Here is a 17,776-nt window from a genome sequence, read left to right as displayed (position 1 = left end):
CACCATAATGGTACATTTCTTTTAGCATGGTTACTCTCTTCTTGACAGGATTCTGTATGGCATATAAACATTTGAAACAATACAATATGCACAAGATATACAAGAGTATATCTCAGGAAATGTCCATAATCAGATCAGCAATGAAGACAAAACAACAAGATATACAAGAGTATATCTTGTGCATATACCCTTGCACAATGGTATACAAGGGTATATCTTGTGCCACTATAATTTCATATAAATAATCATGGTGGGCCACCATAGACAAAAGTACCAGGGGTGTTTTGTTTCCCTAATGAATAGCTTATAGCCATAACTGGCTATTATAAATAGTATCTGTACGAGAGTTAGTAGAAGATGTATTAATGATTCGAAAGAAAAATGAAAAGGGACTTTTCGTGGGTCTGTAGTGCAACGTTTTAGTGTTGTAATGAACAGAGAAACCAATAGGAGGCGGTAGTATAACATGATGGAGTCTTAACAGACCGAAGAAGAAGATGTGTAGCAGGAAGAAGTAGTAGAAGAAGACGAAAAAGGTTCGTTTGTTGCTGAGGCCTGCACATATCACCTTTTGCATTCTTTACTTTTTCTTATCTATCTCAACAATAAAGTAAGAACACAGACGAATATCAGAAGATGCCGTTGCCTGTGCAAGTGTTTAACTTTCAGGTAAGTCAACGTTAGAAATTACAATGAGGTTCTATTTGATAATGCTCTAATGTACTCCATCATACTTCGTACTTTGTAACACTTAACTTGAAACTTTACTTTAAGGTTCTGTTAAATAAAATCAGTTATTATTATGGCAAATGTAAAAAGTTATCAATACAATTTTTTGGTGCTTGGCTGACAGCACGTTGAGCAGATTCCCTTAAAAATGGCAGCCGACATAGAAAAACGGATTCGTTTGTTAACAATTAGCATAAAAAAAGGCATGACCCGTTTTCAGCTACAAGAACGGAAAGAAAAAACTGTTCATAAGGCATGTTCACTGCGAGACTCCGGTAATTAGAAGAGGGGTTTTAGTATACTAAAAACCGAGTAGTTTCCCGTTTGTTGTGGAGGCAGAGCTTAGCTTCTTTCTGAATACAACGTTTACTACCTTGTTAATTCACTTTAGCTAGAAATCTTAAGTTATTTGCCTGTTCACCACAGAACTGAGTTCTTCTCAAAATTATGCAGAATAGCCCAAAAATGTGCGTACGTAACATTTTACGTACCCCTAATTTAAGGGGGTTTTACTCAAGGCATTACTAAAGTGTAAAATAGTAACTGGTAGAAAGGCTACTGAAGTACTGATCATAATCTTATTTTAATATATAGAAGATAATGTGACAGCCAAAAAATTATTGTGTGCAATTGTGATATTTTTGGTATTTTAAAGACAAAATAAGTACAAATAAATAACATTACAAAATAATAAATTCAGATAAAAGAAAGGCTTTTCTAAATAATATTTTTTGAAGGCAACATATAGATTATATTTAAATAAAATAACTTCCAATGTTAGTTTTGTTATTTAGAGTCTATCTCTGGCTTGAATTTAAGTCCTCTGTGTGTGGTGTTGTTTTCCAGGGCTCTGTTGAGCCCATGCAGATTGATGCAGATCCTCAAGATGACCCACAGAATGCTCCAGATATCAGCTACATTGTAGAAAACCCAACACTGGTATTTATCTGTTTTTTCTATTCACTCCCTTTTTGAGAAGCTTTTGTTACAAAGTAGAAAGAGACTTTAATCATTTCATAGATATTGAGATTACTGAGGCTTGTTAGAATGTATGTTTTAAATACTGTGTCCGTGTGAAACTTTCACACATTTGTATTGCCAGAAGAATTAGATTAGATTGAATTCTGATGTTCCCATCCCTTCCTTGTCCACAGAAAGATCAAATCAAACATCTTTGCTTGCAGACTTCTACAAGTATTTGAGATATAACTTTTTGCTTTCAAGTGGGATTGGGCAATATGGAAAAAACACAATGAAAAAAAAAGCAAACCAGTTGGTACCAATCTATATCACAATTTATTTTTTTTTCTTGCTCTCTGTGTTGACCCTACACTACACGCAGACCTGTTGCCATAGCAACTAATAACACCACTTTATATATCTGGATTCAGCACCAAAGACAATCATTACCCTCACACAGAACAGAACATTCAGTTTGTTACAGTTTTAGTTTGTTACAGTTTTATCCGTTTAGGCTTAATGTGTATTTTGAAATTATTATTACGTGATCGCTGTGGTAGGTTGGCTACCACTGCTATTAGCCAAGCTAACACAGCGGTGGTTGATTAGCTAATTTAAACACCTGCTCTATTGATGATCTGTCAGTTTGTATGTAGGTCACTTTTTTTATTTTTAAGCTGAATCAAAACACCCCTTATGTAACAACACATCTACATGTTGTTTGTCAAAGTCAAGCAAGTACTTTCCTCTCCCTCGCTATTTCTTTTTCATAATTAAAACTTTTTTCTGACCATGTTATCTAGTCATAGTGTAGACAATTCATAGCAAAATACTGCATCCCTTTTTATTTCATATATTTAGCTTACATTTAAGTCTAGCAGGAAACTGAAGTTGGGAACTTGTGTGGTGTATGAAACAGGGAGTCTGCGGTTTAAAATAACATTGAAGCTCATTTAAAAATGTCTTAATAAATTGTGTAGTGTGATATAGCAATATCGGATATTAGATTTTCTTCATGTAGCCCAACACTATTCCAATGTTGCCAATTTAGTGACTTTAGCAACTTACATTTAAGTAAGTTGCTAAAGTTGCTGTTTGTTTCTTTTCAAATTGGTATCGGCTAAAATTGGATCAGCGATCGGCCAGAAAACTGCAGTCGGTGCACCCCTAATAAACAGATCAATTACAAAATCTTTTTTGCATTACATCTGAAATACTGCTAAGAATAAGCAATGAAAAAGAAAACAAAGATATATGAAAAAAAAATCATTATCAACACATTGTCCATGTTTGGAGAAAAAATCTACTTCTTTACATCAGGGGTGCCCAAAGTCTGTCCTCAAGGGCCAGCATCCTGCACAGTTTAGTTCTCTTCCTGGAGGTAGTAGCAACCTTTTCAGCATGTCAATGTTCTTGTTAGGCCTTTTAACGAGCCATCATGTGATCCAGGTGTGTTAAACCAGGGAGAGAACTAAAACATTCAGGATGCCAGCCCTCGAGGACTGACTTCAGGCACCCCTCCTTTTACGTCCTCATTGCAATCTTCAGTAATTTCATAGACAAAATAAATAAATAATTTGCACAGCTTTGTCTTTTTGTGATACTGCTAAGGTTTGTGAAACTGGGCGCATCCAGGTTCCTTATCACCAGAAGTCGCTGTTTTTTTTTTCCTTCCAAGAATGTGAAAAGCACTCAGTCATTTTTACATAATTCAATTGCATCCTTGATCCAGAAATCTTTCACACCAGTCATTGCTGACAAAATTAACAAAATGTTTTAAAGATAAACTTTTAAGTTTAATATAACTTTCTAGTGGTGTAGTGTAACCAAAAATCTGAAATTAAGGAGTACACTTTTGAGAATTCGGTCAAGTGTTTTCTTGCGTATTTAAACTAAACTTTCCTCATTTTCTAATTTTTTTTAAAATTACTACTTGTGATTGGACCTGTTTGGATAATATCTCTTGTTTGTGGATATCTGTAGGACCTGGAACAATATGCTACTAGCTACAGCGGATTAATGCGAATTGAGAGGCTTCAGTTCATTGCTGAGCATTGTCCTCAGCTTCGAGTGGAGGCACTGAAGATGGCCCTCACATTCGTCCAGAGAACTTTCAATGTAGACACATACGAAGAGATCCACCGAAAGCTAACAGAAGCCACAAGGTACAGACGCTGAAATTTGCATTTCAATATTTTTTCTTTTCTTGTTAGATATGAACTGAAACCAAAACTCTGAATCTGACCAAGCATGTATTTAACCAACTGGTGGTAATCTAAATTAGGCTTAATATCAAATGTTTCTGCATGGCTTATAGTGTCAAGTTGAGGAAGAGACTCAAGACAAAGAAATCCCAAAAAAATCTTGATGCCACTTAATATTTGTTTACATTTTGTGAAGAAGGAAGTTGCACTTATGTCATCTTCTGACGACATAAGTGCGACATGAACGATTTTTATGTTGTTTTCTTCAGCAGTTGTTGGTGTAGCACCACTACAAGTTAGTGGGGGAACAGGTTTTTCAGGGGGTTTGGCTCAGTTCATAAAATGCAATGTGACAGTGAATCACATCACCTGAAAATGCAACAAATGTAATTTTGCTCCCTAATTGAACTGATTCTACCAGACTCGAGGTTTCCCCTAGCAAACCTGCTGACAACTTAACATTTTTTGTATTAAAAAATTTTAATTTGACAGGAAATGTAAAAATTATGGATGCTCCAATCAGATCATTTGCTGCCTATTCCGATCACCAATGAGGGCCAATCACTGCCGATCACCTAGATTAGATTAGATTTGCTGTTTGTTTCTTTTTGGGTATAAATGCAACTATGTGATCTGGCAAAACGAAAAAGTTATTTGCCAATAAATTCATCTAATTGAGACAGAAAGTTTTAATACATATGCAAAATCTTTTATTTATATATATATTTTTTAAGTTGCGTGCTGCAGCTTTAAGCAAACGTTCATTGTCATAGTTCAATACCGGGTGGAGCAGAAATGGCGCTAAGTCTGTAAAATATTACATCCTAGTAGTCATAGTAGCGGCCTATCAATGAGAGCAGAATCCTGTATCTTACATCGCCAGTCATCTAGCTTATTTTTCTGATCGTGCTGCTAATATGAGTGAATGTTGTGCGCTACTTTACCTGCTTTCTGACCGCCCCAGATGTCTTTTTTTCCAGGAGTGAGCCTTGATATAGTCATGCTTCGTCAAGTGTTTTTTAAATGTTGCATACTAGATTTGTTGTGTTGATGCATTTTGACATACTTCATCTCTGAGGTAATTTCCCATCGTTACACTCAAACTTTCCCATTCACTCTCAGAGCGTTGAAGTTCCTCACCACTTTGCTGGATTTGTTGCTACCCCGTGAAGGGAACTTCTTGGGGTCACTGACAGTAACAGATCCTATACAGTTTATATTCTCATACACATGTGACAGTAACCTATTGATCACCAAATGATAAATGCACTGATCCCAAGGTACAGTAAAAACAAGAAGAAAGAATCTGACAAGCTCAAACACAGAGCACCAAGAAGCTTTAGCACCAACAGGAAGGCTAACTAAAGGCTTCTAAAAAGCTAACTTCTTAAGTCTGACTGGAAGGAGGAACAGCTCATCCTGCTCTCTCTCGTCCTTACTGAAAACTCTGCCTCTGAATTTATTTTTAAATTTTCGTACTTTCATTTTTACCTTACTTTTCTTTACCTCCAAGTTAAACCAGGGCAAAATGCCTCTGGCTGACCCCAAGGACATGAGCAGTATTTTACAATGACTTCAGTCTATAGACATGAAGATTAATCTGCTGGAGGTGAACTGAAATGTGCTATACAAATAAAATTTGATTGCTTGATAGATTGAAACATTACGAAGAGCTCAGTAAATAAAGATACCAATTCTTCTCTTGTTATTTTAGGGATGTTCAGGGCGTGCCTGACACTGTTCCTGATGGAGGGGTTCTACCTCCACTGGACTCAGCCTGGGCAGAATCCACAAGAAAAAAGGCTCTGCTCAAACTGGAGAAGCTGGATACAGACCTGAAGAACTATAAAGGCAACTCAATCAAAGAGAGCATCAGGTGATTATTGTTATTATAACCTACCTGTATTTAATTAACATGAGCACTGTTTAGAAAAAACAAACAAACTCATGATCAAGTAAACATCTGTCTTGTATCTGAAAAATACAAGACGTCTTCAGCTTTGATTGATCGAAAGTAAATGGTTTGCAGTGCTATGAAGTTTGTTGAATTGTTCTACAATTATGAAAAATAACTTGATAATTTGATCAGCAAGTGCTCAAACTATTTGGAGGGTGGCATTCATGTTAACAAGTTTTATAACAAACTTACCTTTTGTTGGCTGCTTAACAGAGACCACAGTCAGTGTTTGACTCATACATAAATATAGAACCAACTGTAACAGTCTAGCGTTACATCAGAAAAATGAATTGGAATAGCCCCTCATAGGAAGAATGAACAGTGCATCTGGAAAGCCCTTCACTTTTGTCACACTTTATGTTCCAGTCTTATTCCACATTGTATTATTACCCTGTCATGAAATTGTCGAGAAAAGTTTAAGATTCTTACAAATGTATTAAAAATAAAAAATCAAGAAGTTATTTTTATGTTAATATTTAAAACCTTTGCTAAATACCATAGCTCAAATATCTTTAGTCTGTTTTGCCTGTTCTTCTTCCCCAGCCATGTCCAGCTTTCTCAGTGTTCAGTTGAGAGTTCTGAACAAAAGCCTGGAGTGTGGCTTTTTTTTTTCTTTTTTTTAGATTTAAATGTATTTTCAAAATTAAAGCTCAGTTTATCGTCAGTTACTTTAGTCACATGTTTTCCATTACTAATTCTTGATGATTTGTTCTCACATTTTTTCCTTTTCCCATTTCAGAAGAGGCCATGATGATTTGGGAGACCACTACTTGGACTGTGGTGACCTCAGCAATGCTCTGAAATGCTACTCCCGTGCCAGAGACTACTGCACCAGTGCTAAGCATGTTATTAACATGTGTCTGAATGTCATAAAGGTATAACAGAATGGGATTACTACTCACTGCTGCTGCAAAAGCGTTGTAGACAATGTCAAAATAATACAATTCCAAGTTTTGAAATACCAAGAACATAGAGCAAAAACAATGAATTTGAAAAAAAAAACTAGGAAAAAAATCAAACTTCTTCACTGTATCTCATTTATTTACATTTCTGCTTTATTTATTTATTTATTATACATTTGTTTTCAATTATCAGATACAGCCGGCCACCAGGTTTTACTTGTCCTAAGAGTAATTTATTTTAAATCATCTTTTTGATACAGCACTACCAGCAATATGAAAGACTGGTTAAACAGCATCTCTGATGAAACGACTGAAGGTGACATGGTGAAAAATTATGGTCATATTTCTAACATAGGGGGTCTGACATCTCCCCTCCCCCCCCTCCACATGCCAACAGCTTTGAAGCTCATCAGCCTGAGTGTTGTACTCTGGGGCTGGTGTTAAAAGTTCTCCTTCCAGCCAGTTATGCTTCCTTGCCTTTTGTTTCCTCATTTGACCTGGCTGGAGCAGGCAACAGTGCTCGTTGTTTATCCTTACAGACAACTTCCACATTCCACAAAGTTAGATATTTTTTGTATGAATAAACAACTTAGAAACATCTGTCTCCCATCTCTGTTAGAAGCTGCCATTTTGTTGGTTGCTTTCAGTTTTTGAAGCAATCTTCTTTATGTGGACATAATTTTAGCATTACTAGCTAATAATGCATTATAACAAAGCAAAGTCTTTTGTTTTTGCTAGGTGAGTGTTTACCTCCAAAACTGGTCGCATGTGCTGAGCTATGTGAACAAGGCAGAATCCACACCAGAAATTGCAGAGGTAAAGTCAGCTCACATGTTTCTCTTTAGACTTGTGATCACTGTGTTTCTGTTCCTGGGATGTTTTTTTTTTTTTTTTTTTTTTTTTTACGAGATACAAATGCTAAAGCTTTGAGCTAAATGTTTTACCCTGTATCTGATTCTTTGTCAGAAGATGCATTTTGTAACAGAACAAAAAAATGTTTTTCCTGAATTTTATTCATTTTCATGAATGGTAGAAAGCTTCTACCATTGTCAAGTATCCGTATTTATTGATTTGTTTTCTTTTTTGTAGCAAAGAGGGGAGCGAGACAGCCAGAATCAGACAGTCCTAACCAAACTAAAGTGTTCAGCAGGTATTACAGTATTTTATTTATTATCCAACTAAACTTTAGAATTTATTGTTGCCAGTCAGTCATGTACATAGTAAATGTTATTTTTAGCTACAAAAATCCAATGTTTATCTTCTATAATATAAAAAATGCCTATAGTGGGGTTCACGTACCCAATAGTAAAACTGTTTAGATTTTCTTCTTTTAGTCAGAGAAAGTTTCGTTTCATCATAGAAATTTGAATTAAGAACATTTAATACAGAACAGTTAACATTAGTTGTATAAATGTGAAGAATTAGTTAACTTTGCAAATTCATTTTTCTCCAAAGGTTTCTACCAATTTCTGACTTACCATAACTGTATACCCGAATAAATAAAATAAGCTTTTTTGTCACTTCTATACTCATTCAGGTTTTCTTAGTTTTATTATTTATTGACAAATGGACTGGCAGATATGAGACATTGCGACGCCTGATTCCTAAATAACTCCAGAATATCTTCTGCTGTGAGGAATTATATACTAACATCACATAATAACATTCCCTTAGGAGATCACAGATGCATACTCATAGTGAAGTTTATAGGAGTTTATTGACTGGGGCAGTCAGGGTGAATTTTCTGTTACATTTGCCTATTGAAGACTTAGACTTAGACTTAGACTCGTACTTTATTGATCCCTTGGGAAGACTCCCTCAGGAAATTGAAGTTATCAGCAGCTTACAGGCAGAAAAGTGTCACACAGTGCGCAAAATACAAAAGAATACAAGAAATACAAATTAAATACAAAGGTACACACTAAATGTGAGTAGCCAAAACCCTAAAAAAAAGCAGAATTCCAGAACTCATGATTTTTTTTATTGCATTATTTTTTATTTTAAGGACTTGCTGAATTGGCCTCCAGAAAATACAAACCAGCTGCTAAGTGCTTTCTGCAGGCTTCGTTTGACCACTGCGACTGTCCAGAGGTGAGGTGCCTTTTTCAATTTTTGAAGTGCTGTGCTGAAAACCTTCATATTTTACAAGGTTCATTGCTAGAAACAAACACAAATGTGGTTTAATTAAAAAACAATGAAGTATGTCTGACTGTTTGAAAGAGAAACATATGTTGAATTTCACAAATGGGTTTGAGAAGCACAATTATAGACTACAATGTAAATTGAAACCATTTACTTGTATCATTTGACCAAATCTCTGCAAATATATAAATAACTGTTGTAGAATTGCACCCTCAGGGTGGCAGTCCAAACATAGAACTCTCATCCATATTATTTACCCAGAGTTGACCGGTGTTATTTTGATAGCTGCTTTACATTCCATTCTCAGCTGTTGCTGATAGTATATATACAATGGTAAATGAACTTAACGCTGGGTACCATCTCCATACAGACCCTGTTAATGCAGACAGGCATAAACAGGCCTTCCTTTCACAATTACCTTCTTTGTTTTGAGTGTTTGGAAGAGTCTTTCAAAACATCCAACTTCAATTACATAGTTAATGTGAGGTTTCATCTAACTTTATCATCTATTATTATCCCAAAAATTAAGTTTCATGTATTTCCTGACTCAAAAATGGAATGATGCTATTGCATATTGTTACAAAAATGTGCATTAGTATTTACACTAATGGTTAAGCAATTAACAAGCCTTTTTCAGTTCCATTTATTCTGCTGATTCACAACAAATGTTGTCTTAAGGCAGTGCTTCTCAAATAGTGGGGCGGGCCCCCTTTGGGGGGCGCGGTGCGATACTTGGGGGGGCGCGTGTGATCCTGGGGAACAGGCTTTTTTTTGGCCGTACTAGTATAAAGTGTAATTGCGCACAGTAGGCGGCAGTGGCGCTCTCATTGTTACTTCTGTCACGTTTGCGACAGTGCAACATTTTATGACTTACAGGACAACAGGTTTGCCTTGGTTAGCAGTGTTAAGTCAACAAAAAGCTCCAACTGCGTTCTGTCTATGGCCTCCGTTATTCAACAACCCCCAACATGAAAAAGTTTTTCACAGGGATGAAAAGAAAAGCGGAGAGAGACAAAGATAATGAGACAACAGAAAGTCAACCGAAAGCTAAGAAGAGGAAATACGACGAAGCGTATTTAGCGCTTGGCTTCACTGTGACTACAGTTGGAGAAGAGGAAAGACCGCTGTGTTTGCTGTGTCTAAAAATGCTCGCAGCGGACAGCATGAAGCCAAATAAATTAGTGCGTCACTTAAATACGTTACATCCCAATCACGCCGATAAGCCGCTAGAGTTTTTTCAGCGAAAACGTGCTGAATATTGCCAACAGTCATCCCGCTTTGTGAAGGCTATTTCAGTAAACCATCGAGCGCTGCTAGCATCATATAAGGTGGCGTACCAAATTGCGCAGTGCAAAAAGCCCCACACCATAGCAGAGGAGCTGATATTGCTTGCAGCAGTAGACATGGATTTATTTATTTTTAATTTCAGGCATTGATGCACTTAAAATCTTTTCTGTTGCAGACTTAAAACACAATTTAATAAAGTTATTCTTTGTAAGTTTGACCATATGTCTTTCTTTTTGTCTTTAATGTTAATAAGGAAAAAATGTTATGCAGAGATGGATAGTCACGGTGGGGAGTGGGGGGCGCGAATAGTTTTCTTCTTGCTAGGGGGGCGCAACGGAAAATAATTGAGAAGCACTGTCTTAAGGCATTAAAAGAACATCCAATTTCTAAGCAGAAATCTATAGTCAATAAAATCCAAGTTCAAAAGTTGTTTGAGTTTGTCAGCGTCTTCTACCAAATAAAACCCCACAGTTACTTTGACTCATTGATATTCTTACTGCTTGAAGACAATTTTTAAAGTGTGGGAGAATAAAAATTGTCAGAGTATAGATGTTACACTAGTTGTACAATGTGTTCAACAGCTTTCAAAAAGGATTAAGTAAGATGAAGACTAACCCAGATATTGAGTACTTAGTTTAAGCTGATTAAAAATATCTGTTAAATAAAATATTTATCTGGATTGTATTTCAGCTCTTGTCTCCCAGTAATGTAGCTGTATATGGGGGATTGTGCGCTTTGGCCAGTTTTGATAGACAGGAGCTCCAACGTAATGTGATCTCAAGCAGGTAGGGTTTTGTTGATGGATGCCATCTAAATGTTTGTACATCTAAATTTGATGAAAATAATTATTTTTGTCACCAGCTCCTTCAAGCTATTTCTTGAATTAGAACCTCAGATCCGTGATATCATCTTCAAATTCTACGAGTCCAAGTACGCATCCTGTCTCAAACTACTGGATGAAATAAAGGTAAGAACACACACCAATGCTTTAAAATATAACTGAACTGTTTGAGAGTTTTGCAGAACTTGCTTCTAACTTGAGATACATGATTACAGTTTAAACTGAAAGAAAACCAAAACCTCAGTTTCCAGGAAAATCTCAATATCAAACAAGACCAAATCACCCAGTTTACCCAATTCTGTCTTCATACATGTAAACGGGACATTAAGAGAAAAGACAAAATGTTAGAAAAAGTTGCACAATTAGAGATGATTGTGAAACAAACCTCACTCAAGAGGTTCAGAGAGTTTCATAAGTCTTGGACTGAGAGGAGTCAGACTTATATGAACACATTCATATTTAAATTAATTCCCCTAAGTATCATGTTGCATATTGTGTGAATATGTTTGAATTGTGTGTTTTTACATGATCAATTGACATGAGTTTGTCAATCAATCCAGTAGGTTTGGAACCAATTGTCACCACAATTGGTCAGATGCTGACAAAGAAAGCGGCCCTCATCTGGAGGTCTTTTGGGCTCAGGATGTCTGAGTGGGACAGATTACTGCAGCTGAACCGCTGACATTTATTCTTACATTCTTTAACAAAAAGAATTATCCCCTTCAAATTTCCTTTACAAGCCTGTATAAAACTTTTTTTTTCTTGTAATTTAGCATTCATGACATTGTTGGGCTTTAATGTCAATTTCTCTGGGATTCCTCGTAAATAACTTCATGGACCTGATGAATGACTCCTTTAAAATCTTTTGTCTTAATGTTGGTTGATAAGGCAAAAATGCCTCACCAAATGGCTCATGTAACGCATTGAGCTGCACTACTTTTACCATAATGACTGTTTGTTGGAGGTTCACATGGTCCACATGGGTGGAGCCATCTTGTCTTGGCATCATGTCCTTTGCAGCCCTCAATGTATTGATTGTTCCCACTGCATCACAGTCTGAAGGATTTACTTATGTTGCTGGCCACTACAACAGTAGTCAATGGCCTGCTTTGTGTGAGTTTGCAACAGTTTATAAATCCATTACAAATGTGTATTCAAATTACTCCAGCAATAATTGTGGTATTTCTTTCAGGATAACCTGCTGTTGGACATGTACTTGGCTCCTCACATCAAAACCTTGTACAGTCAGATAAGAAATAGAGCCCTAATCCAGGTGAGACATACATCACGTGCATTATCATAGTTGAGTTTTTAGTGTAACTATATTATTTGTTATGTTTAAGTCATTGACATCTATCAGTCGGTCTTGTGGAGAGCCAAAATCCTCAAGCAGAGAAAACAGTGGGGGAATGGTAAGCCTTCCAGAAGTGTCACACCACTGCTCAGTTCACCAAAAACGATTTTGGAGAATCCTAAGAATTTGGTGAAAATATTCTGTGGACTGACACAACATAAGCTGAAGTTTTTGGGGTAATGTTTGTTACATTTGGTGTATAAAAATAAAAAATCTTTGTCACATTGAGCAGTTTGGCCAACACCATGTGACAAAGACCAAGGAAGTGGAGGTGGATCTGAGGATGAATAAAGTATATTCTGTTCTCTTCTATTCTAAAAGTAACACTGCATTTCAGCAAAGAAACATCACACCCTCAGTGTGATGATCTGGGGCTGTTTTACCAACTCCAGGACTTGGACAAGTTGCTGCAATTGATGTAGATGTGAATCCTCAAACACACTTTGGTTATGGCTGAATCTGGACATCCTGTTGTTGCATTTGCTTTTAACTATTTCTTTATGCCAAAAAACCTTCCAGAATGGCCAAATGAAAATTATCCTTTAAAGAATAGTTTCTATTCTGAGAAAACTCTGAGAAACTCTTCTTTCTCAGAAGAGACTGCACTGAAAAGGCTCATTGTCAACCAGTTAGATTTATTGGTCAATTTTATCACTTAAGGTCAGATAGTCTTGGGTAGTATTTTCTCCTCAATAAAATAATTTAAAAACTCCAGTTTTGTATTTGCTCTGGTTATTTGATATTAAAAGTTGTTCTAAAACAACTTTTAGAACTCCATGAAGAATTAAAAACCTGTAAATATTTACCATCATCGTCGCCGACAATGCGTCCAAACGGGCCGGTTCCTAAACAGGTCGCCTCTTTAAGTGCGACCTGAAAAAGTCTGAAAAAAAGTCAAAACAAGAAATGCATTGGAATTCAACTGTTTTTCACTGCACTTTATATGTAATGTAAATTTTTTTTGTGTGTTCAGTATTTCAGTCCTTATGTATCGGCTGACATGACAAAGATGGCGCAGGCTTTCAATACCACAGTGGCAGCTTTGGAAGATGAACTTACTCAGTTGATACTGGAGGGCCTTGTCAACGCACGTATTGACTCCCATAGCAAGGTGAAAATTTGCAGTCAAAACGTATGATTTTGTGATTTTAGGTTCAATTCTGAAAGTCTGCTGGTATTGACAGATTCTGTATGCGAGAGACGTGGATCAGAGGAGCACCACGTTTGAAAAATCTCTCCACATGGGAAAAGAGTTCCAGAGACGGGCAAAAGCGATGATCCTTCGTGCTGCTGTGCTTCGTAACCAGATCCATGTCAAGGTAAAAACATAAACTACAAATCAGATTTTTGCAACTACCTATAAAGCTCTACTTAAATTGTTAAAAAAAAAAATATATATATATATATATATTTATTTATATATATATATATATATATATATATATATATATATATATATATATATGTGTGTAATAAACATTTAGTTTATTCTCACACTGTGTACTCTGGGAGAAATTAACTGTAAATACAGTTTGTTCCAAAAGGGATGATTTTTTTTTTTTTTTTTTTTTGCCTCATGACTAAAGTTTTAAAGTAAATTATTGCAAATTGAACTGACACCAAAAACCAGACTGTGTTTTAAGTATTTTTTTCCCTTTTCAGTCTCCACCCAGAGAAGGGAACCAGGGTGAGCTGACACCAGCCAACAGCCAGACCAGGATGAGCACCAACATGTGAATAGTCTCTGGTTTGGAAGTGCTGGGCTGGTTGTACATAACCAAACACAAGTAGAATTAATTCACAAGTTGTGTTCTCCTAATATGGAAGCTAAAAAAATGATGTGGCATGGAAACTTATTGTGATCACTGTTGAAATCAAACCTGAAGACATCAGCTGTATATTATTACTGAATGAAATTCCTCTGGAAACGCTTGATGTACCACATCATCAGAAACAATGTTTTAAAATAAACCCTATTCAAAGAATTTGTGCCCCATATTGTCTGAAATTTACAGCTTCTAATCATTTGTATTTGAGCCGTTTGTGCTATAAACTGATGTTACACATTGTTGGTTATTAGGCAATAGTCAGCCCCGCCCTAACCCTCACTACTCCTTTGGGCTGACTAGTGACCAGCTCTCCGTCTAACCCAGGGGTGTCAACATCCAGTCCTCGAGGGCCGGTGTCCTGCAACTTTTAGATGTGCCTCTGTTGCACCACCTGAATAGAATAATTAGGTCATTAGCAAGGTTCTGGAGAACAAGGAGGAGGTAATTAAGCCATTTCATTCCAGTGTCTTGTACCTGTGGCACATCTAAAAACTCCAGTCCTTGAGGACTGGAGTTTGAAACCCCTGATAACCGGTCCGGAAAGTCCCTAAAACCTGAGTATTACCCTGCAGAAGGACTGAGAGGAACAATCTGTCTTAAGCTGGTGTCGAGAGATTAGACTAGCTCAGGGGTGTCAAACTCCCCTCTGGCAACTTTGCTAATTACCTAATTATTCTATTCAGGTGGTGCAGCAGAAGCACATCTAAGAGTTGCAGGACACCGGCCTTCGGGACTGGAGTTTGACACTTCTGGTCTAGCTCTAATTACCTACAATCCAGATGTTAAGACCCTATTCAGTTAAAAAGCAATCAGTTGAGTAGCCCTCACAACTGCATAACCCCAATAACCGCTTCTGTTAATGGTAGCCCTCTCTCTAAGAATAACGAGCACTTGTTAATGGCTAGATTAGTTTCAGTGACTTTGAGTCCCAAGGTCATTATTTTATGTCAACTAAAGGAAAGTCCAGAGCCACCACATTTCTAGAACCATGTACATGGATTTTACATTTAGTAGAAGAACCATAACCAATAAAATGACTAAATTAATTTCAATATCCACGAACCTCATTAGAATTTTAATATATATTTATTTGAGCAAGTTTTAAGCAGGAGTAAATGGCAACCAGATTAATCATCAATAATTACAAGTATCTAAGAACAGAAAATAAATTTGAATAAAATCAACATAAACCTCTCCTAACTCCTTTCCCTAAACTGTGCCATCAATTTACTAAGTAAGGCTTTTTGGGGTGCAGGTAACTCATACCCAGATGATAGAGGATCTCGGCAACAGAAGGCATGAATGTCCTTGGACAGAGTCTTGTCTTGGAATAGGAACAAAGCAAAGCTGGTTGTTTTCTTTCAAACGTCCCAAATCTTCATCACTCTTGTGATCATTGTCCGAGCCCCAAGTCCGTTGCAGCAATTCTTGAGATCTTTTGGGTTGAGCGTAGAGCCACAATCAAATCAGGAGCCAGAGCTGTTGGGCATCAGGTCCCATCTCCCTTTCAGCCATGTGAAGGCTTGAGTTCCCTCTGGGTCCAGGGCGAAGCTCCTTGTTGGTCCTTTGGCCTGCTGCTTGCCTGCTCAGTCCGCTGGAGACGAAGAATCACAGCTCTCTGCTTTCTCCATTTATTTATACTCTTTTCCCCTTGCTGTTGTCTATGGGGAACAGGCACATGACTTCTCAAGCATTTGATTACTTCATGTTAGGTCTTTTCCATATTTGGTCAACAGTTGTCCACTTCTGCTTTGCTTGTTATCCCAGGCTTACCGGCTTTTTTCCTGGATTTCCTTATTTAGCATCCAGGCCAGGCATGTCCACGCCCATCCTCAAGACATGTCCAGGCTTGTCTCTGCACCCACAAACTATGCTTTTATTATTTGATTTCAGTCCTTTTCATGTTATATGAACACATAAATCATCAACACAATCACTTCCAATACATTTCTTCAATTATAACTTCTTAATATATATAACTTCTTATAGAATCAATAATCCAGAATTTACTCACTTTATAATCATTATAATCAACATAATACACTTTTCCAAGATCAATAGTAAATCAACATACAAGATTTCTTCAGTTTGTCAGGCTTGTTATGATCTGTTTTCTGTGTGATCCTGGAAAGATTTCACCCCCATATCAGTTTTCATGACATAATTAAATCTATATATGGCTTTAATTAGATATCTGTACATACATCTATACCTATCTAGATCAATATAAAAGGGAACCAAGGTAAGCTGACAAGGATGAGCACATAAAGAGGAACGATCTAGAGTCAATCCACAGCTTCAGTTATTACAACTAAAAACTAGCGATCAGGCCCGAAACCTGGGAGTAGTGGTGGACTCGGACATGAACCTTGCTTGCCATATAAAGACAGAAGGCCAACTTTGTGACTATCACCTGAAGAACATCTCCAGGATTAGAGCACTAATGTCTCAGCCAGATCTAGAGAAACTCATCCATGCGTTTATCTTTAGTCGCATTGATTATTGCAACAGCGTCTTCACAGGCCTGTCCAACAAATCAATCCTCCAGCTGCAGCTGATCCAGAAGCTGCTGCTCCTGTTCTCACTAAAACCAGGAAGATAGAGACATAACAGCAGTTTTAAAGTCCCTCCACTGGCTCCCTGTAGCTCAAAGAATAGATTTTAAAATACTGTTAGTTTATAAATCACTGAACGGTTTAGCACCACAATACATTAAAGATCTGCTGTTGTTGTATCAACCTTCCAGACTCAGGTTCTGGTTCTGGTTCTGCTCTGTATCCCCAGAACCGAGAGGAGAAGCAGCTTTCAGCATCTATGCACCAAAACTTTGGAACAAACTTCCAGAAAACTGTAAAACAGCAGAAACCCTGACTTCCTTTAAATCTCAACTAAAAACACACCTGTTTAGAATTGTATTTGAAATGTAATATGGAACAATGTATTGTTTATTCTATTATGCATGACTTTGTGTTTTTGTGTTTATGGTGTAAAGCACTTTGAAATGCCTTGCTGCTGAAATGTGCTATACAAATAAAATTTGATTAATTGATCCTGGTCTGGATGGATGTGCTGCATATATATAGATAAATGAATAGATATATAATTATTTATTTTGGGCAACTATTAGTAATAAAGATTTACATTATTTTAAGCCCCAAAGTTTCAATATGTCAAGCCATGTCACCTACACTTTTTCAGTGGAGGTGTCAGAATTGTTTGCCTGCCAAGGAGCAGACCAGCAGTTTTTCTTTCACAAGAACAAAAAAGAAATGGGTTGAAAGAGATGAGATTTGTACAATATACTGTATTTATTGTAGTGCTCTCAACACAAGTTATGTGTTTAAAGTCTAACTTGCTAAGTTGTTTTATGTTTGCACCTTTTTGGGATTTGATACCAAAGAAACCCAGGCTAATGTTTGTATACATTTCATTATTCAGGGGCACAATAAGCAGGGAAATTTCTTTCAGAGGATTTTGGGGATTAGCAAAGTTACAGTGAAATGTAACTTTAAATGTGGTTTAAAATGTTTTGTTTTCAAGACCAAAAATTAGTGTTAATGCTCAAACGTGT

General features: G+C 36.8%; 1 protein-coding gene across 1 annotated transcript; it reads left to right on the top strand.

Moving 5' to 3' along the window:
• The first annotated feature begins 491 nt into the window (after nucleotides 1–491).
• Nucleotides 492–17,254, top strand: gps1 (G protein pathway suppressor 1). The gene is made up of 14 exons (XM_055024507.1): nucleotides 492–669; nucleotides 1,576–1,668; nucleotides 3,673–3,854; nucleotides 5,608–5,769; nucleotides 6,590–6,725; nucleotides 7,491–7,568; nucleotides 7,842–7,902; nucleotides 8,758–8,843; nucleotides 10,872–10,966; nucleotides 11,043–11,148; nucleotides 12,215–12,295; nucleotides 13,350–13,487; nucleotides 13,561–13,695; nucleotides 14,039–17,254. The coding sequence occupies exons 1-14, from the start codon at nucleotides 637–639 to the stop codon at nucleotides 14,111–14,113; spliced, it is 1,461 nt and encodes a 486-aa protein (XP_054880482.1). The 5' UTR covers nucleotides 492–636; the 3' UTR covers nucleotides 14,114–17,254.
• Nucleotides 17,255–17,776: the final 522 nt, after the last annotated feature.

The sequence above is a fragment of the Poeciliopsis prolifica genome, unplaced genomic scaffold, assembly GCF_027474105.1.
Source record: "Poeciliopsis prolifica strain line A6 unplaced genomic scaffold, Auburn_PproV2 SCAFFOLD121, whole genome shotgun sequence".
Taxonomy (NCBI): Eukaryota; Metazoa; Chordata; class Actinopteri; order Cyprinodontiformes; family Poeciliidae; genus Poeciliopsis; species Poeciliopsis prolifica.
Note: the sequence above shows the minus strand (reverse complement) of the source record. Positions and strands in the feature narration are given on the sequence as shown.